The 24,182-nt window shown below is 30.9% G+C and overlaps 6 protein-coding genes across 11 annotated transcripts; 2 read left to right on the forward strand and 4 right to left on the reverse strand.

Annotated features, from left to right (window-relative positions):
- Positions 1-775: 775 nt before the first annotated feature.
- Positions 776-2,885, reverse strand: LOC117242312 (probable dolichyl pyrophosphate Glc1Man9GlcNAc2 alpha-1,3-glucosyltransferase). 4 transcript variants are annotated; one of them, XM_033508859.1, is made up of 7 exons: positions 2,678-2,884; positions 2,295-2,567; positions 2,045-2,213; positions 1,777-1,983; positions 1,481-1,720; positions 1,269-1,414; positions 776-1,202 (listed from the first exon to the last, which is right to left on the reverse strand). In XM_033508859.1, exons 1-7 carry the CDS (start codon positions 2,824-2,826, stop codon positions 803-805), a joined length of 1,584 nt encoding a protein of 527 aa, XP_033364750.1. In that variant the 5' UTR covers positions 2,827-2,884; the 3' UTR covers positions 776-802. The 4 variants fall into 4 exon arrangements, with proteins under 4 accessions (XP_033364750.1, XP_033364749.1, XP_033364752.1 ...); XM_033508858.1 differs by having other exon boundaries at positions 1,777-1,986; XM_033508861.1 differs by having other exon boundaries at positions 1,777-1,986; positions 2,295-2,556; positions 2,678-2,819.
- A 462-nt stretch (positions 2,886-3,347) lies between these two features.
- On the reverse strand, positions 3,348-6,922 carry LOC117242310 (myotubularin-related protein 10-B). Its single transcript, XM_033508857.1, has 10 exons — positions 6,860-6,922; positions 6,245-6,439; positions 5,996-6,151; positions 5,784-5,908; positions 5,553-5,705; positions 4,973-5,277; positions 4,755-4,901; positions 4,525-4,697; positions 4,286-4,456; positions 3,348-3,964 (listed from the first exon to the last, which is right to left on the reverse strand). The coding sequence occupies exons 1-10, from the start codon at positions 6,920-6,922 to the stop codon at positions 3,494-3,496; spliced, it is 1,959 nt and encodes a 652-aa protein (XP_033364748.1). The 3' UTR covers positions 3,348-3,493.
- Positions 6,923-7,405: 483 nt separating this feature from the next.
- LOC117242314 (histone PARylation factor 1) lies at positions 7,406-9,966 on the reverse strand. Of its 2 annotated transcripts, none has more exons than XM_033508865.1 (6): positions 9,884-9,966; positions 9,334-9,497; positions 8,652-9,221; positions 8,429-8,577; positions 8,124-8,362; positions 7,406-8,052 (listed from the first exon to the last, which is right to left on the reverse strand). In XM_033508865.1, exons 2-6 carry the CDS (start codon positions 9,463-9,465, stop codon positions 7,742-7,744), a joined length of 1,401 nt encoding a protein of 466 aa, XP_033364756.1. In that variant the 5' UTR covers positions 9,466-9,497; positions 9,884-9,966; the 3' UTR covers positions 7,406-7,741. The 2 variants fall into 2 exon arrangements, with proteins under 2 accessions (XP_033364756.1, XP_033364755.1); XM_033508864.1 differs by having other exon boundaries at positions 8,429-8,589.
- A 103-nt stretch (positions 9,967-10,069) lies between these two features.
- LOC117242313 (alpha-1,3-mannosyl-glycoprotein 2-beta-N-acetylglucosaminyltransferase) lies at positions 10,070-13,717 on the forward strand. The gene is made up of 11 exons (XM_033508863.1): positions 10,070-10,324; positions 10,526-10,653; positions 10,710-10,815; positions 10,895-11,040; positions 11,112-11,342; positions 11,417-11,555; positions 11,631-11,859; positions 11,927-12,031; positions 12,097-12,187; positions 12,297-12,467; positions 12,877-13,717. Exons 2-11 carry the CDS (start codon positions 10,549-10,551, stop codon positions 12,988-12,990), a joined length of 1,437 nt encoding a protein of 478 aa, XP_033364754.1. The 5' UTR covers positions 10,070-10,324; positions 10,526-10,548; the 3' UTR covers positions 12,991-13,717.
- A 308-nt stretch (positions 13,718-14,025) lies between these two features.
- LOC117242315 (NADH dehydrogenase [ubiquinone] 1 alpha subcomplex subunit 8) lies at positions 14,026-15,515 on the reverse strand. Of its 2 annotated transcripts, XM_033508868.1 has the most exons (4): positions 15,481-15,515; positions 15,190-15,388; positions 14,581-14,759; positions 14,026-14,374 (listed from the first exon to the last, which is right to left on the reverse strand). In XM_033508868.1, the coding sequence occupies exons 2-4, from the start codon at positions 15,316-15,318 to the stop codon at positions 14,158-14,160; spliced, it is 525 nt and encodes a 174-aa protein (XP_033364759.1). In that variant the 5' UTR covers positions 15,319-15,388; positions 15,481-15,515; the 3' UTR covers positions 14,026-14,157. The 2 variants fall into 2 exon arrangements, with proteins under 2 accessions (XP_033364759.1, XP_033364757.1); XM_033508866.1 differs by lacking the exon at positions 15,481-15,515 and having other exon boundaries at positions 15,190-15,479.
- An 857-nt stretch (positions 15,516-16,372) lies between these two features.
- LOC117242428 (CXXC-type zinc finger protein 1-like) lies at positions 16,373-19,576 on the forward strand. Its single transcript, XM_033509078.1, has 6 exons — positions 16,373-16,526; positions 16,726-16,847; positions 16,926-17,016; positions 17,081-17,301; positions 17,376-17,952; positions 18,413-19,576. Exons 1-6 carry the CDS (start codon positions 16,497-16,499, stop codon positions 18,923-18,925), a joined length of 1,554 nt encoding a protein of 517 aa, XP_033364969.1. The 5' UTR covers positions 16,373-16,496; the 3' UTR covers positions 18,926-19,576.
- Positions 19,577-24,182: the final 4,606 nt, after the last annotated feature.

Consider the following 24,182-nt stretch of genomic DNA (forward strand, 5'->3'; position numbering starts at 1 on the left):
GCATCTAAGAAAATGTGTGTATAGTTCGGGCATTTAACCACTGGGGAGCGGTAATTCGTAGAGCGTATTTTTTACATGATCACATGAATGTTGGTTGAATTCCTTTCATGCTCTTCCGCGATCTTCTTGCTCATCTTTGTCCAAAAAAAAAAACTAATTTGTGTTTCATTTGGCTTAAATGCAAAATTCAAAATAGAGTCCTGTCCTGTTAATGTAATTTGATTTTTTCCTATTAATATTAAGTAATATTAAGTGAATGCGGAAGATGAATTAGAGCATGCAAGGAAAACTAAAGAAACGAAACTAAATTACAGAAGTTTCTTCGATCAGTCACTAATAATTTTGTGCGCAGCATAATTGAAATAAATTTTTATATCATACTGTTCATATGTAATATTTAATTAGTACCTCAGTATTATTAGTATCAATATAAGTTACAATGTCATCTTACACAATTTAACGCGAAGTAAATAATATTTTTTCCCAATGCGATGTATTTCGTATATGTATTATTACATATCATAGATTATATATTATATTGAAAATTATATTTAATGTGAATTATTGTGTATTTCTCTAAATTTATTAAATAAACCAATATTCTTAAAGGGAATATGTACAAGCTGGTATTATATATTTCATACACATGTATAACTGACATTTATAACTAAGGCATATGTAACGTGAATATAATGCGTATAGTAAATGTAATGCAATGAATCTAGTAAATGTAATAACGAAGGATATAAACAAAGAGTATAAAACGAAAGGCATATAACAAGTAAAAACTTCATACTCAATTTTATTGTATTTTATTTTTATAGTTATTAATTTTACTATATCGCAAAAACATATAGTAATAAACCACCCAAGAATAAGTTACTCCTATGGCGCAATATAATGAAGTAAGAGCTAGAGGCAAAAACGGTAATTTTTCACCGAATATTAATTTGTGTATAATGGTTTCATACACTGTTAATACCGGCAAATTAATCACATATATATATTCGTAAAAGTAAAGAAAGTTTACATTGAACTTCCGAGAGAAAACTAGAAAACCTGCACTCATAAATACCAAAAGTACCAAAATCTTTAATGGAATTAAATTACTTGGATAAAGTAAGGGTAAAAGGGCAGTGTGGCCTGCACTGCTTAAAATTAGATAAATTCTAGCATCATTCTTATCAGTTGCTGCTAGTACACTAAAATATACATAAGAATTAATTGATTATGTTTAATTAATTTCATTTCCTTTTTCACTTACTTACCACAGTGGTATAATAGCAGTTAAAATAGCTTTCTCATGTACATGCCAACCAAACATGAAAGAACACAAAACACAGAGAACTAAACATCGTACAAACTGCTTTGGATTCATATACTCTTTTTTACATAATAAGTAGTATAATGCAGGCTGTAATATATGCAATACTTTTATTTATTAATAATATTATCAACAATTGAAAAGTTTATTACTCACCATCATAGTGAAAATAGTTAATAGAAATGTTACAATTGGTGTAGGAGTTGGTAGAACTAAAAATGATTGTTCTTGCACTAAACCACCAGTCATGACTGCCGATCTTGTAACTTTTAACCATCCTAATTGCTTTAAAATTAAGGATGCTATTTTATCTATACCTATATACAAAGCCCAAGCATTTGCTGCCCAATATGCATGTACTAAACCCCTTTTGAATGGGAAGAGTCTTGAAATTATCTAAAATAATCATAATTACTTAAGGAGAAAGAATATGATTTAACATTATTATTTACCTGAGGTAATTGTGAGGCAAATGGGCCAAAAGAAATTATTAAAGTAATAATAACTATGCTTCCAAGCATATACAAACGTCTAAAGAATGAACCTCCATTCATGCAATATGATCTCAGTAGCCAGACTAAAAATGCTGGTGCCACGTACAAATAAATATGTTTTAGATTTAATAGCAAAGCAAACCACAGTGTTCCAAACAGGATAGCCTTCTAAAAAGTAAACTGCTTAGCCTTTATGTAGAAACAAAATGTTTCCTTATATATTTACCTGTTTATTTATTTTAGAAACATTTGCAATAGCAAGTAGAAGAATACCAAGTAAGAATCCATTGTATTGAAAATGTACATGATCCACTAGGAGTAATCCCATATTACATAAAGAAAAAACTATGAAGATCACATATTCATCAAAGGATGTACAAAATACTTTGCCAACTCTAGAGAGAATTTAAAGTATAGAATATATTTTAAATATTACTTTTCGAATGAAGAATGATAATAATGCATTAAGAACTTACTCTTTAACTCCATAAGCATATACTAAATCTAAAAATATAACAGTGCCTCTTTGGAAAAGGATAGTATTGGAGGATGCGTAATTTAGATTTTCAACCTTGAGCATATTATGATCTATAAGTCGTGCTATATGACTGAGAAAGTATTCAAACCATGCAAACAATGGTGGATAATCCAATGTCCATTGTGAATTGGCATTCATGTACCATTCTTTGAGTGGCAAACTATGTGTTATGGCAAGCCAATTGCGGTGAACTTCAAAATCTGTGGAATGACTAAAAATCAAATGATGCATATATGATTACATTATGTGATCAAAGTATATACAGATAACAAAAAGTGATCAAAGAGGTATACAATTTATTTAAACACTAAAAAAACATACTATGTAGGCATTAGAAGTACTTTGAGGCACGAGACGAGTAGTAATACACGAAAAACAATTTTGTTTGCGTCCCATTCCTCCAACGTTGAATTCATTTTTTGCACCTTTTTCAGTGCAAAAACATCTTTATTACTCGAAATATCCATCATTAAAAAGGGCTTTACGTGGCATTTTTCTACAACGTCGACAAATTTAGCGGTTACTCAGTGCTGCCAACCATTGTTGATTTAATGTTCGTCTTATATAGTAATTTTTTTACATAAATAGAAATGAAATATAAGTAAAAAAAGGGGATTTAATAATAGGGATAGAAAGAATTCATTAGACCATAGATAATTTTTTCTACAAAAAATAGTTCCATTGTTATTTAATTTATAACATCAGTATTATTAAATATCAATTTTCCATAATTTTGCTATTTTACAATACAACTTACAATATAGAAAAGAGAAATCTTCGTAATATTGAAAATGCAATTTCACGATGTTTAATCCTTTAAGTACCAAATTAGGAAGAACTGAACCAAATGGATCGGTAATAATTTACAAAATAAACACATTAGATTGCCGTGTAAGTTATTTTTTCGCAAAATTCCGAACATATCTACAACATAAATACAAATGAAATTTATGATATAAATAAACAAGCAAATTATTTCTTTCGGTCATAACTTGCTTGTAAACACTACGAAAATCTGGCACTGAAAGGATTAAGAGAATTTTCCCTAATATTCATGGCGATTCTCATGTAACTACAAAAGACGTTATCTGTTCCTTTTAACACGTCAAGAAAACAAACGTTAGCGAGATATGTACATCAGTCGGTCGCAGTGATCAAGGACTGCGCTTCTAATAGACTTTTCGTAGCAAGAATAGAGCTGTTCATGATTGGGGTGCTCACTATATTCCCAGATTTCTTATTTGAAAATGGATAGAAGCTATCGATATTCATCTGAACGGAGTAGCTGTTTGATTTACCAGTAGGCGATCCGCAATTACCATTTATGTTCATCTTCAACTGATTCACATCATTCCGTAGTAGCCTGGCATAAAGCTCAATATGATTCCGACCACCATTATGAATCTCCAGTGTTGGTATCCATCGAAAGTAACATTGAGTCCAAAGTTCTAGATTCGCAACATTGTACAGGGGTTTTATCACACATTTCTCCTTGGAGTCTGTCTCGCGGGGATTGTAAAGGGGATTATCAAATAATAAAATATCTTGGTCACTGAATTGCTCTCTCCAATCCCACACACTTCTTAGAACAAGAGGTTTCTCTGGATCCTAAAAGACATTTATTTTTAAGATTAATAAGAAGTTACTTATACGCTTACACTCCTTAAAAATGTTAGATATTAAATATAAGATTAATATTTCTATACTCTGTCCAATGAGTTGAAGACATCTAAATAAACCTAGTTTACTATGTTAGTAGTTATTAGTAAATTAAGAAGTTTGTTGTTTCCTTTATTAATTGTTGATTTTGATCATTTATGTTTGATTTATTTATGTTTCCTAACTCAACTCTCTGAACAGAGTGTATACTAAATACTATATTAAATACTAAGATAGTTATTGAATGCTAAAAGATTTTAAATAAATTACCGTAGCTGCCGCAACTCGGTCTTTCTCGCAGTTAAAAATGAACGTATCGAAAATGGAAACATGGGCAGCATCCCACAAAGTTGTCAGGTACGTTTCCGTGAACTCGAATTCCGCGGGAAATTGTTGACTCAATTGCCAGACACAATCAAGGTATAAAAGGAGCAACGGAGACTATTGAGAAAAGAAAGAGAAGAATAAAATCTTTTGATTTATAAACAATTAAAATCAGATTAATTTACCTTCTCTGAAGTCCTCTTAGAAATATGTCCTAATCTATCACAGAATGGATGTCCACCTGCAACCCATTCTTTTTGCAAAAGAGACTGGAACCCATTTATGGTTCGAAAATAAGGATCAAGTAACAATTGAACTAAGCTCGATACAATACAACAAAGGTCTGTGCCAGCACCTTCTAAAAAATTAATCTTATTGAAATAAAGATAAAAAAAGAATTATATTGTATTGTTACCTTGTAAAATAACAGAGAATCCTAAATGAAGGTGTTCACAGGCTTCAACAGCTTTTTGTAAACAATATGATACATGCTTTAACCATTTTGTGTTCTCTACTAACGAATAAAAATTATTATCCTGTAACCAAAACTGCCTAATGTTTTCTGAAATAGATAATAAATAATTACAATACTTATTGTAGAATTCACGGTTTCAATAAATAAATTGAATTTACCTGGAGAGCACAGGCTGACAAATTTTGAAAAAGCTAATGCTATTAACTTCACGCTAATACCTTTATTTAGCTCTAAAACGATTGGTGGCATTTTTTGCGGATGACTTTTACGAACGTTCTCGAACATAATGTTTTCTTGTATTCTATTGGTAACTAACGGCGAAAGTTCGGACATTTTTACTAATGCTGCACCACGCGCATTCGACCAAGACCAGATTGGTGGACGGTTACCTTGAAAGCGCTTAGCTGCATCTATTAGCTGACCATCGGTAATCGATGCCGGTATAATTATATATCGAGACAAGCTATAATAAAATTTATATTACTGTGAATTGTTCAACGCACGATAGGATATTTAATAATTAGACTATGGATTTTTATGCAAATATTTTTGAGAATATAATGAAAACAGTAGAATCTCGGTAGAAAATTGTTTTACCTACCAAGTATTATAAAAGGCACTATACTTCGGATATTTTTTTATTTTGTCATATTATGAGCATTTTATGCGTTTTTGCACTTTCATATTTCCTATAAATGCATAAAACTCCGCAATCTGTTAATGATCAATTGTATTTACCTACGACAAAGCTTGAAGTCTATATTAACGGTAGATAGTCTCCAAAATTTTCTGAGTTTTTCATTGTGTATGGTGCGTTCCAATTCGTTATGCCAATCCGAAATATCCCGAAACAAACGAACAGCTTTGTCAAGACTACTATAATAAGCTTCTCTGAAATCAAATGAAAGAAGAATAAATCATTTTGTAGTTTCAAAACTGTAGTTTAAAATATTTATCTGAAAAACTAACTGATAATCATAACCAAATAGCAACTGGTGTCTGCTAGGGAAAGCATGATGTAATAATGCTTGCAGAAGATTCTTCCCATCTCCAATAGGTGAAAATTTGAAAGAAAAGGACCATGTACGTAAATTCTAAAACCCATAACGTATTTTTCGATTAAAATGAAGAACGCGTGACAGATAACGCATCGTTCATAACAATGTATGGAAAACAATTACTTTACAAATAATAAATATCCCTTTTACTTTAGATGGTACAATATTTCCAGGTATCAGTTTTCTTTTCTTATCTCCTACAGTTACATAAATATCTTCTATGTTTGTTAAACATGTGTCCATATACCCATAAAGATGATTTTGTTGACGAGCCACATCCTGCAAGTAAAATACGTCTTAACAACTTTTAACAAAAAAACCGCAATTATGTTGATACATTTAGACTTTGTAAAGTTCCCAAAATTGACTTACGTCTCCATTTGTCTCATCAGTCGTAACAAAAGTAAGTTTGAAATTTGTAACAGATAGAATGCCAGATGTTCCTTGATTTAAATCACTAACGGGTGAGAACATAAGGACATTTTGTGCTTTGGTGATGAAGATTTCACCTGGTAACAACTTAATATTGTTCTCGGATACAGAATTACGTCGACTAGAACCTAGTGGCTGCACATAATTCATGAAAACATCGTTAAATTCAATAAAAAATTAAGTAAATACGTTTTTTAATATATATTGAGTCATTAAGAAAATTCATAGAATATGCTCTTAGAAAAGTAGAAAACATCCTGTATATTTTCAGCAGACTTGGGCACTGTTTCTTTGAAATGAAAATAGCAAATAAAAATAATAATAATTACTCTAAATAAGATAACAAATAGTAAAATAATTTATTTTTCAAATATGTTGTTATTTGAATAAAATCATCTAAGATAATGTAACAAAACAAATAATAAATAAAATAGAAATTATATTTCAATAGCTATTTGCATAAAAGCTTATTTTAATAATGTCCAGCCCTGATTTCCAGTATCCAAGAAAGAGGTTATGTCTGAATGTTTACATAAAATTGTATCTGACAATTACCTGCATCTCATGTTCCTCCAGACCAACATAACTTATGAAATTATTGCAACTTTTGCTTTCCATCGCAAACGTTTGAACGATTGCTGTCGATTGATGCGAACTAAAACCATAGAAATGAAAAATTCGCTCGGTGCACGATTCCTGCTTTTTTATTAGTTTCCCCTTAATTCCATTCTCGTCTGATCGTGCGAATTATCATTGTAAATTGAATGCGGGACATTGTTACGTTTATACAGAGAGATTCACTTCTTGACCCGGAACAAAATTATGATAGAATCTCCCGTTTCAACCATCCTGAATAATTCTTTCTACGGTTTCCTCTTCGTCCGTCGCTTTCGCGTTCGTTCATTGCTATAGTCTTTCAGCCTGTATTTGTCACTGTCACCGTGCATACAATTTTGCATCGTGTAACACGGACATTCGTTATCTGGTCAAATTTTATTTAGGATAAGATTTACTTTACAGATTGAATTAGAGCTAAAAGAAGAATGAATAATGAAAGAATAAATATTTATTGATTAAAAACATATTTTAAGTATAAAAAGATAATTACAATTCGTTCTTTATTTACAGTGGCTACAAAAAGTATTCATACATACTCTTATACTCTAATGAAATGTTGTTTTATGAGGTTTAACATTTCATTTAAAATTTCTGTAGCTAGTACTAAATGAAGCTATGGATGAAACTATTATCATAAAAGTACTACTAGATGATACTAAATCTAATTAATTTGTATATAGATACTATAATAAATACAATGGTGTACAAATACTTTCTTTAATCACTGTGCTTTTAAGATTTACTCTTGTTTACTCTTCAACTGCTATACGGCAAAGACTTGTTTTATTTTTACGGTTATTGACAATTATAAACTATAACTTAGTCAAATTGAATAACACTCAGATCCAAGCTCCTCCTCCTGTTTTTTAAATGGGATGTAACAATTTCCAGGAATTGCGATCTTTGTAAGAGATTGTAGGCAAGGGATAGTAAATTTAGCACTTTAGTTTGAACAGAAAAAGCACCGCTAGAAAACAAATCGTGGCCTAACTCTAGAACTGTGCCGAAATCACATTCATCGGCTGCGATCGTTGCTAATCGTATCACCTCATCCAGTTTAGACATTGGCATCTTCCTCGCTTCCGGTGCCGGAGCATCTTCTATTTGTTTTATCAATTTTTGTAGCTCGCCTATAGTACAAATAATCATTATGAATTATATATTATGAATTTATTTAATTTCTTAATATATAGTTACTTACTATTACTAACAGCCAAGTTTCTGTATCCTAATTGAGTTTTCTTATCGTACGGCACCACAATGCCAGCTTTGTGAAAAGTTCTTGCAACAGTTTCTTTTTCTCTGGCTTGCATATTTTCTGCCCTTTTTTCTAAAGTTATATTTCTTTCCTTCGCAAAGCTCTTTAACTTTTGACGCAATTGTGCTATAGGAGTTTTCTCAAACGGAGTAGCTAACTTCAATTTTTCTTCAAAATGTACACTATGTAATGTAAAATGAAAGTTACAAGTATATTTTAATAAATTTACAAATACTTTTACTACTTACTCCAGTGTACCAAATATATTTTCTGCAACAGGATCGATTATACAATTCACAGCTGCTTTGTTCTTTGCCATAAATACAGGCTTTTCAAAGACATCGTCCCTCCAATAACCAAAATGCAAACCATCCTTGGTATTGCTTTTGATAACTGTCTGTAATGAAAACTTAGTAATTATTTAATCAGCATTATGTGATTATAAAATATTGTAAATTATAATCCTTTTACTTGAAATTCTGGTGGATCGTAATAATACCTCCAATGCCTTAACAGAGCTTCTTTATTCTCAACTTTAGCATTTATAAATCCTTTTCTGAATACATCATAAGGACCAACTAGTTGCAAATGAACAATTTTCAATGCATTCAAAGGATCTCTTTCACAAATGCTCTTACAGAATTCATAAAGCTGAAAGAAATCCTCTGGCATTTCTATAAAAAATAGGTGAGAAATAATTTCTTTTGCAGTTAATGGAAGTATTTCATCATTTTTTAAATATTTTTCATTTTTAATATCACCACCATGTAACAGTGATGCGATGGTGATTAAATCATTTGAATTTTCCACAGATTCTGTATTATTTGAATCTTCCAATTTTGCAGTAACTTCACAAGATGTATCATCATCTTTAATACTATTACTCTCCATGCTAGTTACAGCATTATACAAATCTTTATCAGTAATTTCATCATTTGTTTTCTGTATTTTCTTCTGTGGAGAAATGCTTGATACTTGATCATTAGCTTCCTGTTTCCTTTTGTTATTTATCATTTTTCGTTTTGTAATTTTTCCCTTTTTCTATACATTTTTAAATAAAAATTTATATAAAAAATTAATTCATAACATAACCAATATAATGAGATGCAGTACTTTTATATGAAACAGAAATAGAATAATTTAAAATTTATACCGTTTCTTTTGCAGGAGGATGTTTATATTTCTGGTGATGAATTGCATTTTTTTGGTAACATTTAGCTCCATATTGACAGGGAATTCGTGTGTCTTCTTTATAAGCTTTAAATTCTTTCTCTTTGTCAGACATCTTTTTTTTCGGTTAAATTTGGCGCGAAAAAACTGAAAGAGAAAATTGTATACGTCGGAATTTCATAAATAAATTGAAGATTAAGTTAATTAAATTTATTGCATGAATTTCATTAAATATCCTTTTACTTGAATATAGAGGAACTAAATCATAAGATTAAATATAATTACTTTTACAGGTTATATAATATTCCTTCAATTAGATCAAATAGATACTTATTATTCTATCTAAATATAAATATTGTCTCTTTTATCCTCCATATATTTGAAATATTAAACATAAAGCTGTGTGCAAATCACACAAAAACTGTGTGTATAAAATTAAATACATATAATTCTCTTTATAGGTTATAAAATTCTCTTTAAATTACATCAACATATAATATCATTTAAATGTATCAAAATAAGAAAGAGCTTACGGTACTTCAGATAAAAGATTAGATCAAGGTTATCACACTTGTTATCGTGAAATATACTTTCGAAAATGAAATTCTTAATTTTGATAGGTTATTTGGGGGCGCCACAACGAACATCTACGTGGCTCCATCACACGGTTGAAATCTAGATTTCTTGATAATTTTCCCAAGGGAAAACGATAGTTTTCGTCCAAAAGAAATTTTCTCCGCGTCTGCCGCGTAACTCAACAATGGAGTTTATAACACGGTGTCAGTGCATTAGATTTTCAGATTTTATTTAAAATTTCATCTAGAAAACGGCAAACTTGCTAAACGTATTCATTTACTTCAAAAATTCGTCGATTGTCAGACAATAAGATTGTGAGACACTTGTTTCTCACCCACGAGAAAATGCTCGTTCTCGTATAACGATACTCGATAAGTGGTTACGTGGGTATCATAATGGTAAGTAATTTACTACGTTAAAGTCATTTATGAAAGAAATTTCCTTATTGATCATCATCGATAATGCATTTTTACATAACAATATTCCTGCAAAAATTTCTATATACATCAATAACAATTCATCAATAACTCTATCAGTGAGGATAGTTTAATGGCATTTGATGTATTTTGAAAATATTTATAGTATATTTCATATTTCAGATGAGGTGACACCTGGTCCTGCCATGCGGAACAGGTTAGTCACTGTTATTTTCGGCTCTCTTGTTCTGTGGGGCTTCATCACATATTTTTTGATTTCTGATGAACCAGTGAATAAAGAACGAGATACGGTAAGCCAATGAATTGACATTTGGATCTTGTGATTAAACGATAATTTTATCTTTAGGCTAAAGTATCAAATCAGATTAGTAAATTGGAAAGGAGAATAAAGCAAGAAATAGCATTGAATCAGGAACTCCTTGAAGATATCAAAGAAGATAAACAACGTAAAAGTATGTTGATGGTTCAGATAACATTAAATTTCACTTGAAAATATGATGTCTTAATTTGTCTTTTTTTTATTTGAAATAGAAAAAATAGATATTGTAAATACAAATGCAGATGAGAAACAAAAGGATATAAATCATGTCAACGAAGACAAGCTTCTCTTTGAAAAGGAGGAAAAGGATATTAATAATAATGATAAAAATGCACAGCAAATAGAGCCTATGTATTCAGTAAGTATTGTAATACATTTGTCGCAGTTGAGTTTTAATAATATAATTCCATGTGCTTCTTTCTTTAACAGAGTGAAGCCTCTTATAATGTTCCTATGAAGGGAAAGCTACCAAATGGATCTCCGATATTAGCAATTTTGGTGTTTTCTTGTAATCGCATTACTGTACAGAGGTGTCTTGATCAGTTGATCAAATACAGGCCCAGCGTAGAACAATTTCCAATTATTGTCTCGGAAGATTGTCAACATCGACAAACTGCTGATGTTATTGCCAGATATGGAAATCAAATAGTGCACATACAAGTAGTCTATCATATTAATCTTTCTTTCTAGTGTATGAGATGACCTTAACAACATAAATATAAAATATTTTCCAGCAACCCGATCAATCGGATATCGAAGTACCTCCGAAAGAGAAGAAATTCAAAGGGTATTTCAAAATTGCACGCCATTATGGATGGGCTCTTAATTATGTATTCTTTCAACTTAGATATGATACTGTGATAATAGTTGAAGGTAATTTATTTTGTATTTATAATTATATCTTGATTGTATTAAGTTACTTTGTTAAAATTCAATTACTTTATTTAGATGATTTGGACATAGCCCCAGATTTTTTTGAATATTTTTTGGGCACATATCCTCTATTAGTATCTGATAATTCTCTATGGTGTGTGTCTGCGTGGAATGATAATGGTAAAGCTGGTTTGGTCGACGACAATGCAGCAGATGTATTATATAGAACAGACTTTTTCCCTGGATTAGGCTGGATGTTAACGCGTCAATTATGGACTGAACTTTCACCGAAATGGCCGAAATCGTAAGTAGAAATTTTATTTAAAGAACTTTTATTTAAAATCGGTAGACTGATTGATTTATTTTAATAGATATTGGGATGATTGGATAAGACAACCTGAACAACGTCGAAATAGAGCCTGTATTCGACCAGAAATATCTAGAACTAGAACGTTTGGCAAGACGGGAGTGAGCAAGTATGTACTTAAATTAATAGGAACATATTCTGTTAATTTAAATTTAATCTGTATGTTATTTGCAGTGGAATGTTCTATGAAAGGCATTTAAAGTATATCAAGCTGAACACAGAATTTGTGCATTTCACAAAAATGAACTTAACTTACTTACTAAAAGTAAGAAAAAGTAAATTTTAATAGCATTTAATAATAGCTTAATTCTAAGATTGTGTAAGGTATATAAAATTAAAAAAAAATTTATCTTTATTTTAAATAAATCTTTCAGGACAATTATGATATAAATTTCGTCAATGAAGTGTACCAATCAACGGTAGTGAGTTTTTCTGAATTGAAAAGTGGAAAAGTTGTGGCACCTGGCGCCGTACGAATTCCTTATTATTCTAGACAAGCGTACAAAAACACTGCCAAGCAGTTTGGATTAATGGATGATTTCAGGGTACTACACAATTCTTAAATTATGAAATAGATTGTAGTATTGTTCGTAATATAGCATGATAATTAGACTGCGAATATTTATGAAGATTTATATTTCTATAAATATAGTTAAAAGGCTGGAATCTAAGTGGAAAATTATTTTTGCTACTAAATATATAAAATACTCAAAGTACATTATATTCTTTAAAGAGAAATGCTTTGAGCATTTTATGTATTATTATATTATATTCTCTATTAGGAGAGAATATTGTACTTTCGGTATTTTATATATTTTTGCATATTACATGCATTCTGTACATTGTTGCAGCTTTATATTCCTCATAAATGCATAAAAATTCGTAGTTTAGTGATAATAAAATGACTCATGTATTAATATTTACAATGGATTTGATATTCATAATTTTATGTAGAGTGGTGTACCAAGGACTGGCTATCGTGGAGTGGTCACGTTCTATTACAAGGGACGACGAGTACATTTAGCGCCCAGTGCAAACTGGAATGGTTATGACACAACATGGAGCTAACAAAAGATTCGATATTACATCCCCCTTTTTAGACTTAAACGACTAATTGCTTCCATAAGATCGTTCGTTGAAATCGAATGAATATTTTAACTACATTGAAAACACATGACACATGAATGTTTATTAGTTATAAGTGTTGCCAGTCGAATTTGTGTCAACGAATTCATCAAGGATTAACGGCTGCTTGTAATTTTTCTTATAGAAAATTCCTCAGCGAAATTTGGGTAAATATTGTTACGTAATAAGAGATTTGCATAGTGCCTCAAAACTCATACCCACCGTTTGTACACAAAGTGCAATGTAGATCATGGTATACGGAAAGTCTACTTCGAGTATAAACGTAAAAGTGAAAATAGCGTTCCAGAATATCATGTCTATGGAGTATTGTATACCGAATTGTAAAACGACTGATAAAAAAGATTTGGATTATTCGTGTAATTTGGCTTGTATTAATTCGCTTCCATTTTTTTCTTTCGTTTTATCTAGTCTAAGTATAAATGGGATGATTTGTTTGAATAGATTTAATAATTCGTATTCTCTTCCAGTAATATTTTAAGGTTTCTGAACCTTTATGTAATTCAGTGGGATTTCCTATTCCACTTATTTGGAAATCATTATTATATAGATCCGTGTTGCACGAATAACCTAAAGTCTTATCATTGTGTACATAATGTTTATATTATATCAGGTGTATATAATTTAAAAAGAAACCAATGTTTCAGCTGAATTCATTCTTGTTGCTTACTTCCGGGACGCGTAAAGAATTTTATATGTTACTATCAAGTAATAATTGAAAAGTCAAGAAGGTATGACTTCATTGAATTATTTTCGGTATTATTTAAAAAGATTTCAGTGAAGCATATACAAATGTAAAATAAATAAATTCCGTATTATAATTTCTTTATCTTATAATAACAAGCAAATGTTCTATTAATAATAAAAAGATCATATGCAAGCACTGATATTGATGTTTACTTTTATCTTTTTATTTTATTAAATATGTTTGGTAGTTCATAATTTACTTCATTTTCGACACATTTATGTTGCTTGCAAGCATTTATTCACAATCCTATACAGAACAAATACAAGCCAATTATATGACAATATTCATTCTCCCAAACTTGTAGTGTATTTAGACTACAAAACTTGCAATTATATTAAATAACATTACATATTGAAACCACTATGTCCACTGTATTTTGGAGGAGGATAGGGTGGAGTAGGTAGCTGAGGCACTGCATCTGGAAATTCTCGTTTTTCTTGTGGCGGTTTTGGTCTTGGTGAATCATGTACTTTTGCTTCGCAAAAATATCCAAAAGGTGGTCGTTCTAATTTTAAGTTTTTTAACATACAATCATCAAATACCTGTCTGGTCTTACTGCACCTAATAATTATTGAATTATGTTACAACCTGGTAAAAACAAATTTATCTTTTCATATTGTAAATCATTTCTTTTTATCTTTCTCTTTTTTTAAATATTATAGTAATCAAAATTGTAAATATTCATTGTAAAATTTTTTTGTCAACGGAGAATAACAAATTTTTATATTTACATACTGTGCAAAAATTTGTATCTATATTTTACATACTGTTCATCATTGCTTGCCGTTGGAGATGTGTCTATAACACAATCCACATGTGCTTGGAATTCGCTTCCACAATGTTTCTTAATGTCCTGGAATCCTTCTATCGCACACTTGGTTACTTCTTTGCCTTCTTTCAGACATTTACGAGGATCTTTCAATTCATATCTACATAGCATAAATTCCTATAATCAGGATATTACTTCGATTAAAAATTTATTGATATGCAACTCATATATTTATAATTAGACTGCAGATTTTTATAGGAAATTTGAAGTTGCAAAAATTTACACAACACATATAATATGCAAACATATATAAAATATTCAAAATAAAATATTTATTACAATATTTAGTACATGAAACTTTCTGTTTTAGGTTTTACTTCTTCAGTTATGTTCATAAAATTATAAAAATGCATAAAAATCCACAGTTTATACATAATAAATGATTTATCATACATTGGAAATTGGGAGTAACAATTGTTATTAATTTGCATAAACTTCATTAAGATTATATAACTTTGAAGGCACTTCGAATCGCACAACTTTGTGCGATTAATATCAAACAATATTGTACTTTATAATAAATGGAAGGCGAAAAAGAAACACGTACATTATTAAACCATTCGCATCTTTTTGCAAGAAAGACAGCAGCGGCAGCAATATAAGGCCAACTGATATTTAATTCTTGTGTATTTAACTCTTCGTCCGAAGGGAGCTTGAAATTCTTCGAATTAGTCATATTGTATTCTACTGGATCACAGTATAATAACGAGATAAATGTCGTGTTTCATGAATTAATTGATGGGAATCCTAAAAACAACAATTACAAATTCATTTCAACATATTAATTCATTGATTCTTTGATGTAAAAATACAATAGATATCACTACGTAGATATTACTTAACTACTGGGTTTTCGAAGGCGGATCTAGATGCCCTCTTCTCAATATTAATTTTTGTTGATGTAAGTAATGGCGGTGTATTCAAAAACTTAAAAGTTAAAAATATATTATTCATCCTAGATAACCTTTAAAGTATTTGAAGAACAGCGAAAAAAGACCCTTTAGAAACGTTGACTACTATTTCAAACATATAAATTTTTCTTTGAGTTACCAGCCACTATACAGTGTCAGAAATGCGTTATTTTAAGGTTAGAAAAAATTATCTCTAACAATGATTCTCGCGCTACTGTGCGTGCTACTAACATTTGGTAACAAGATACTGCGTATGTGCAGTGATACGAGTGCAGGAACATACCAACTTCAGGTTCCTTTGGAACCTCCGATTAAACTATACTGTTAATTAAATATAAATGAAAAAGCATTACTTAAATTTTATTGGATATATAGATATCAATTAAATTAAACGCTCTATCATTATTAACTGCAGATTTTTATGCATTTATAGAAAATTTGAAGATACATTTACAGAAAAAGAAAAAATACATAAAATATTGAAAATATAATATTCGTTCTGATATACAAGTTGTTTGATAGATCTTACCAAAGTTTTACCTTTTTATTTGTTACTTGTTATAAAAATACGGATTGGCATACAAATCCACAGTCTAATTATATATTATACATTTTATACTCGATAGAATACATTATTTTATTATATGGAAAAACAGGTAAATAATATTATAGAAAGATATTTATGAATATGATTGCGCGTTCTTCTATTTTAAAGATATGTTTTCATCAAAAAGATGATAATGCTAATGCTGTAATTGATCTTTAACGAAGTTGTTAAATTACGTACCAGAGAAAGTTGAACACCACTGCAGTAGTTATTCTGTCATGGTGGTAGTGTTCTTTTGTGTTCCGTTAAAAATGCAATTTTCTGCATTTTAGAGATTATAAAGACATTCTAAATAATAAATTCTGTAAATATCGTGCTCAATAATAATCTACAACCATGAGTGATAAAAGGCAACAGAATTTATCGGTACGTACTCGTAGGACAATATATATATTTATGATAATTTTAAGATACCCATTTTTCGGAGTATGTAAGTTTAGTATTAAGAAAAACAAATTTAAATCTATTAAGTTTAAAATTTTGAATAAACATGCTCCATTTACTATCTTTTTAAACTAATTTTTACAAAATTCCATTATTGCTAAATAAAGATTCTATTTTACAGAAAGAAGAAATAGCAAAACAGTTTATGTTGCCAGAGAGAAAAAGCAAAATTGCTACTTTATTGAAACAGGATGGACAAGCATATTGTATTTGCAGAAGTTCTGATAGCTCGCGTTTTATGATGTAAAGTGTAAACATAAATTATTCATTGTTTATCACCTAATGCAAATCAATGCTGAATGAAATTTATATTAATTTCAGAGGATGCGATGCATGTGAAGAATGGTATCATGGTGACTGCATAAATATAACAGAGAAAGATGCCAAGCATATAAAACAGTTCTTTTGTATTGTAGGAATTACTTATTTTTAGTGAGCCATTTGTATTAGGTTGTACTAATCGAATATATTTTTAGCGTTGCAGAGAAGAGGATCCGACTCTAATAACACGTTACAAACCTCGAAGAACAGATCAAGAAGATCGTAAATACAAGAAGCATAAAGAGAAAGAAAGAGCACATCGATACGAGTATGATGCACCTTGGGATCCTACAGCAGTAAAGAAATCGTCTAAACGTTGTGGAGAATGTACAGGTTGTGTGAGAACAGAAAATTGTGGAAAATGCGATGCATGCAGGTAATCATAACATGAATATAAACAAAAAAACTCTTAATTAGTTCTATCCTCACTAATAATCATTTAATTTTTAGACATTTAAAAAAATTTGGGCCATCAGTTAGATTGAAGCTCAGATGTATACAGAGAACTTGCAGAGTGTTAGGTGATCCATTGAAACCATCAAAGAGCTTCAACAAAAGCTCAAAATTTATTAAGAAACGGAAAAGAGACTCTAGTAATGAAAGGAATGAACATTTGGAAGTACCACGACACTGTTATGGACCCGCTTGTACGAAACAATCTCGACCAGGTAGTAAATATTGCTCAGACGAGTGTGGCTTGAAATTAGCAACTAACAGGATTTACCAAGTGCTACCTCAACGGATTCAAGAATGGTCATTGACGCCATGTATAGCAGAGCAGAATAATAGAAGACAATTAGAAACAGTTAGGAAACAGCAGCAAGACGTTCGAAGAATACTTCAGGAGCTGGATAAGAGGCACGCAGAGTTGGACAGAATTATCGAACGCGCCAAGCACGCGATGATTGATCCTCAGACAGAAGTGGATGACAACGACGACACAGAAATGAGCATGTATTGCATTACTTGCGGCCATGAGATTCATTCGAGGACTGCTATCAAGCATATGGAAAAGTGTTTCAATAAGGTATACTCAAAGAACACATAGTGCGTACTACAGAGCTAAAAAGAAATCTTGCTTATGATCCAGCATTGCTACATTGTTTTATTTGTATGTACATTACCATGTATAAGTATACTGATACTTGGTGGTATCAAAAGATTGATAGTTTTATTATATTTTCAACATTGTGATAGAAGAATGTTTTTCTAATTCTTTACTTTACTTCTTAATTTAATTCTTTACTTCTTACCATAATGGATCAAGTATTCTGTTAAATTGAAACTGAAACAAGGAATATAACTGCATCAATCAAGTTCCATGTTTATCTCTAATATATAGCCGACACATCCTAAAATCTATATAACTTTTAAAATGTGGTTTGAAATACATATTTCAATCATTCTAAGATGTCTACAACTTTTTTTCAGCTCCATACAATCTACCCTTTGATCTTTTTATTAAATTATATGTATTTATTTTTCAGTACGAATCTCAAGCATCCTTCGGTTCAATCTTCAAAACTCGTATTGAAGGACAAGTAATGTTCTGTGACTTTTACAATCCTGTGAATCGAACTTATTGCAAAAGGTTAAGGGTTCTTTGCCCCGAACACTGCAAAGATCCAAAGATCAGTGAAACCGAAGTGTGTGGTTGTCCGTTGGTTACAAACGTGTTTGACACGACTGGTGAATTTTGTCGAGCGCCAAAGAAGAGCTGCGTGAAGCATTACGTCTGGGAAAAGTTGAGACGAGCAGAAATTGACATGGAGAGGGTGAGACAGTGGTTGAAAATAGACGAACTTGTCGAACAGGAGAGGCAAATTAGAGCGAATATGGCTACTCGGGCTGGTGTCTTGGCTTTAATGCTTCATTCTACATATAATCATGAATTAATGGAACAAATGACGCAAGAACAAAACAGAGAACAGCTAGAAGCTATGGAAGAGGAACTGCAGCGAAGGTACGGCTTGCTCCAAAAGGAGCACACCGCAGAATAATGATTGTTCTTGCTATAAATGGTGTCTTGTAGCTGATGGTATGTTGAATTTTATAACATATCTCCATGATGTGTTCAATATCGTATTTATAATAATATATTGTACAGAGTAATATTATTAATAGCGAAAAATAGGAACGTATAACGTTTAGCAAATAAGATTCGTGGTTCGGAATGATCTAGAATAAATGATAAATTTGTAAAATAGTTATTGTTAAGAATTATGAAAAAATCTTCTTGGATGAGTTGAAGAAATATGATTACTCGATTATTGAGATTTAATTGGGAATGAAATTATTCATAATGAAAAGGAAAAGATTATTAGAAATTATTGTTAGAAATATAAAAGATGGAGATGCTCGGTTCAATGAAACTTTTGCAATAATAATATTATAGTTGACTCGCTTAATAATAAAATTAACGATTTACAAGTTAGAGAAACAAAGGGCGTATAGTTACAAAAAAAGAAGCTGCAAAAAAAATAGAAAAATTGCCTCTGGATCGACTTTGTATAATTGTGTATTTCTCTTTATTTATAACGTTCAATTAAACTTTTGTAAATTCAAATTTATAATATAATTTTTCATTATCTATTTTAGTGTTCACAATATATCATTTCACATTATATGATTGCACATGTGAAACAAATCAATAACTCGTTATATGAAACATAATTCCAACGTTTCTAAAATTTACCACACTTTAACTTCAATAAATATATTACTTGCTTAATTTTAACCAGTTAAGTTCCGACTCGTCGCTAGAAAGGATACTCTCTCAAAATACTTCTGAATTACAACAAGTTTCCAATCATAACACAGGATATTACATATTCTGGCACAATACAACTCTTCAATTTTTATTACTGCATGTATATACATATAGATATATATGTATATATATTCTGAATATCAGTAACGCATACATATTCTGAACACACATATATATATATTTATATATATATATATATATATGTATATATATTTATACATGTCACATCTTTCCTTCGTATCTTTTTATGCTGCTTGGTATGTTTTTGAGGCAAACTGTGAGAATTAAAACACACTCTCTCTCGTTTTCTCTGGGCATCTGTATCGGCAATAACCCATTGACAATGGAATAAACTTCGAATATCCTCCAAAAACGCTTTGGATGAAACTCGCTATAAATAACTAGCTTAATATATTTAGTGTTTTGCCAAGTGTTGCGCTCAATATAGTTGCAAAAAACAATCTGCATAACTCCTAGGATTCGTACTTGGGAATGAAGGCTTATTTACCAAAAAATTTAGTTCTTTTTATAATTTCATTCACCACTTTCTTCTTCATTTTTTTATTTTCTTATGTCATTTATCAGTAAATTAGTATTATAACAGTGTCCAATGTCTCCTCACTATATGTATACGCATTTAGTATTCTTTTAAATGATCTATGAGTTAACTTTATCTTTTTTTCTCTTGTTTCCTTTCTTATCCTTTTTTTTTGTTCTTTTTCCTTTTCTTTACACGCAAAGACATGCACGCACTTTTTTTCATGAACTTACTCGCAAACTGAATGTGCATTTTCTGACACACTGTCATTATCCGCCACCGGCTTTCGTGATCGGCGAAACGGCGATCGATAGCCTGGAAATCCAGTAAATTGAGAAAACGATGGAAATATAATCAATGTATACGTACGTATTTTTGTTCTTTTCTGTTTTACTTTATAATCTTTCAGCTCTGAGCGCGCGCACGACGTAGCTAGGATTTTCTTTTTACGTATAATTTATAAACGACGAGACACAACTAAGCTGCCGAAAGAAATCGTCTCTTCCGCTAGCTCAATGGTATTATTATTATTATTACTTTTTTTGTATACTTTTTAATACTCTTTTTTTTCTCTTTTGTCTTTCTAATTACTCTTGACGATCGTCGAGACTTGGTCCCAACCGCAATGGTGAGTTTTCTCGTGTCGCTCTGGATCCATTAATAACTAGATTGCGGATGTTTATGCAAATTCATATCTTTCTAAATATGAATAAAGAAATGGAACTTAAAATAGAGACTTATTCCGTTTTCTAAATATCATTACTAGACTGCGGATTTCTATACATAAAATTTTCTGAACATATGCAACTGGAGAAATGTAACCTAAGTGAAAATTTATTTCATCTACTAAATACAATAAATACTCTATTTTGGATATTTTATAGATTTTTACATATAATATGTACTCTGTGCATTTCTACACCTTTAAATTTGCTATAAATGCATAAAAATTCGCAATCTAATCATAATTTTGATGCTTTCACTTTGAATATATTACATATTCTTGCATGCTATATACATTGTGTGCATTTTTCCAACCTTAAATTTCTCATAAATGCATAAAAATCCGCAGTCTGCTAATAACGATCGATCATGGACTCGAAATTCCAGCCGTTTCTCGGTCCTCACGACGGAAGCCGCATTCTTTTCAAACATTTTTCTGACGAAATTATGCGAATCTGTAATTTTTTTCGAAAATGTTTAAATACATATATTTAAATATATATGTTTAACCCTCAACTGGTATCGTTGCAGTAGAGTACATTCTTATTTGTCAAGTATTTTAATTTGTTTAAACATTTATGTCTGAGGCGATAAAAATAATTAATGATACTTTTTCTCCAATAAATTTATATTTTAATATTGAGTACCGTAAACTTGTAGTCACCTATATTACCCAAGGATAACAGTTAAGAGCTAAATTAAATTAAAAATAAAAAATTAAGCGACCAAATTTGCCGCGTGTATGGTTTATGTAACAAATTCGTTTGTCGTTTGGTATTAAATTTCGAATCTCTTTCATTAAATAATTTAAAGTATGTAAAAATATACATATTAGAATTTTTTAACAAAGCAAAACAAATTTTAAGTTAGATAATCTATTTCCAAAGGATAATGGACCAAAATTTACTTAATAAATCTATACATATATATGTATAATTAACCTAACTTATCTTCAGAAGATAATAGAGCAAAATTTAATTAAAATCTAGTAGCTAAAAATGAATCTTACGTAATTAAAAATGAAAAAGTAATGATTTTTAGCGAAAGAACTTATTACACAACATAATAAATTAAAAATTAATAATTATCGTCATTTATGACATATAGAATTTCGACTTCTGCATTTGAGATTTCGACAACTTCGATTTTGTTCTTCGTTCGAATCTGTACCAAATTTGGAAAACGATCATAACCTATAAAAGAATCGATTTTGTTTTCTGTATTTCTTTAGTTAATTACTTGTTTATTTTTCAAAAGGATAATCATGGAAAGCGATTCGAAGGATAGTCGACGTTTCAAAAAGAGTACAGCTAGGTCCGATCGATCGACAATCGATTTGTTCGCGATCGATAATCGGACGCGAAAACGGCGGGAGATGGATGCAGAGAACAATGATTGTTTGCCTAATGGCTGCAAAGATAATGACGAAGGCGCGACAGTGTCGGCGAAATTGAACAGTTTACAGAGGTTATCCTTTCTTTTTTGTATATATCTCGTAAATAATCTTGTACTTTAATTACTGAAATGAGACGACAAGATTTTCTTTTCTAAACAACGGGGCGGGAATAAACGTCGCTAGATGTGTAAAATATAATTATTCGATAGATCCGCATAGTTTTTTTTTAAATACAAGTTTCGACGCGTCTAAAGTAGCTCTTTTTTTCAACTTTTTACTCTTTTTCCCTCAAGAAAGTTCGTCACGGTTCTATGGGATCCTTCTTTCCCTCTTAACACGAAGAAGAAAATTCGCCGCTGCTTCGAGCGCGATAACGATCGATCCAGCAGTAAGATATTGCAGCACTCGTACGTATCACTGGTATCGATCTTTCAAATCGTCTCGCATCGTTCACTCTCTCTCTTTTTGTTTATTGCTTATAGTACAAGGACGCGATTAACGCTATTCAACTTTTTTTATTTTTCCTTTTTTTACGTCATTAGACGTGAAATCAACCTCTCCGACAGCATGAGTCGAGTTTTACCAACCTCTTTTTAATTCTTTCTACAAAAAATTCATGTACAGCGAAAGCTGGATAAGTGTGCGGCACGATATACTCCGTATTTCGTCATTATCCCTCCCTCTCTCGAATTTCTTTCTCTTTCTTTTTTACTGTCTTTTTTGAAGTTTGGTCTCGACCAATAGATCAGCATTTTTCAACCAATGTACCGCGAGAATTTTGAAAACATGCAATATCTAATTATTTAGTCAGGGGCACTGACCTCTTCTCCTTTAGATTATCAAATAAAAATATACTGACAGCCAAAACAATAGTCGCCCAGTGTGAATATCCTGTCTTGAACCAAATATAATATATCTTTTGGTGTTCCGCAGAATTTTACTAATTAATTCATGCCTTAGTATTAGTTTGTTAAGGATTAGATAAAAAAGGTTGAAAATTGTTGCAATGGAAAATACATCCGTCTATTAGATAAATGCAAGTTCGTGTTTCTTTTTCTCGAACACTTATTCAACTTTAACTGTATCATATTGGAAAAGTCCTAATAATTAAGTTACGTTAGGTATGTTTTTTAGGTTAAAAGGAAAGGAAATAGATAATCAGTAGAGGAAAGAAAATCTCGATGCACGGTGTCTGGAGATGCATAACGCGATTATTATCGAACAATGGCGGAGCGTAAAATCAAGAGAAATTACAGTGTACGTTAAATGCCATTACGAAAGTGTCAACATCCGGCGTCTCGATACCGCAGGCAGTGGCACGTTTCGATTCTATACGATAGACCGGAGATACCAGATTCGAAAACAGAATTTTTGTGGCTATGCAACCATCGATCGACAGAAATTCTCCCAACTATTTGAAAATACTCAGCACATTTCCTTCTTTTCTCCTTCTTTCGGTATATCGTGAAATGATATTACAAATGGTACAATATTAGCAATATTACCACGTGAATTCGTAATTCGAAATTTTCGTTTGCGCATGGGCCACAAATCTCTTTCTCCAACAAGATTAATTCTTTCGCAAACCAATATCAATCAATATCTATTGTGAAGTCGATATTGAGACTCAATTATCGTTATCATTATCATCATCATCGTCGTCGTCGTTATTATCACTAATATTATTATTATTATTATTGATTCAACAAGGACAGAAGACAACGGTTAACAATAAATTCTGTGTAAGAATATTTAAATGCCGCAAAAGGATTAACCTTGCAATCTGGAAATACCGACGGAAACAATTTGATCGGCGATGGGGACGACGAT

This window comes from Bombus vosnesenskii, unplaced genomic scaffold (genome assembly GCF_011952255.1).
Source record: "Bombus vosnesenskii isolate JDL3184/JDL3185 unplaced genomic scaffold, Bvos_JDL3184-5_v1.1 scf7180000016274, whole genome shotgun sequence".
Classification (NCBI taxonomy): domain Eukaryota; kingdom Metazoa; phylum Arthropoda; class Insecta; order Hymenoptera; family Apidae; genus Bombus; species Bombus vosnesenskii.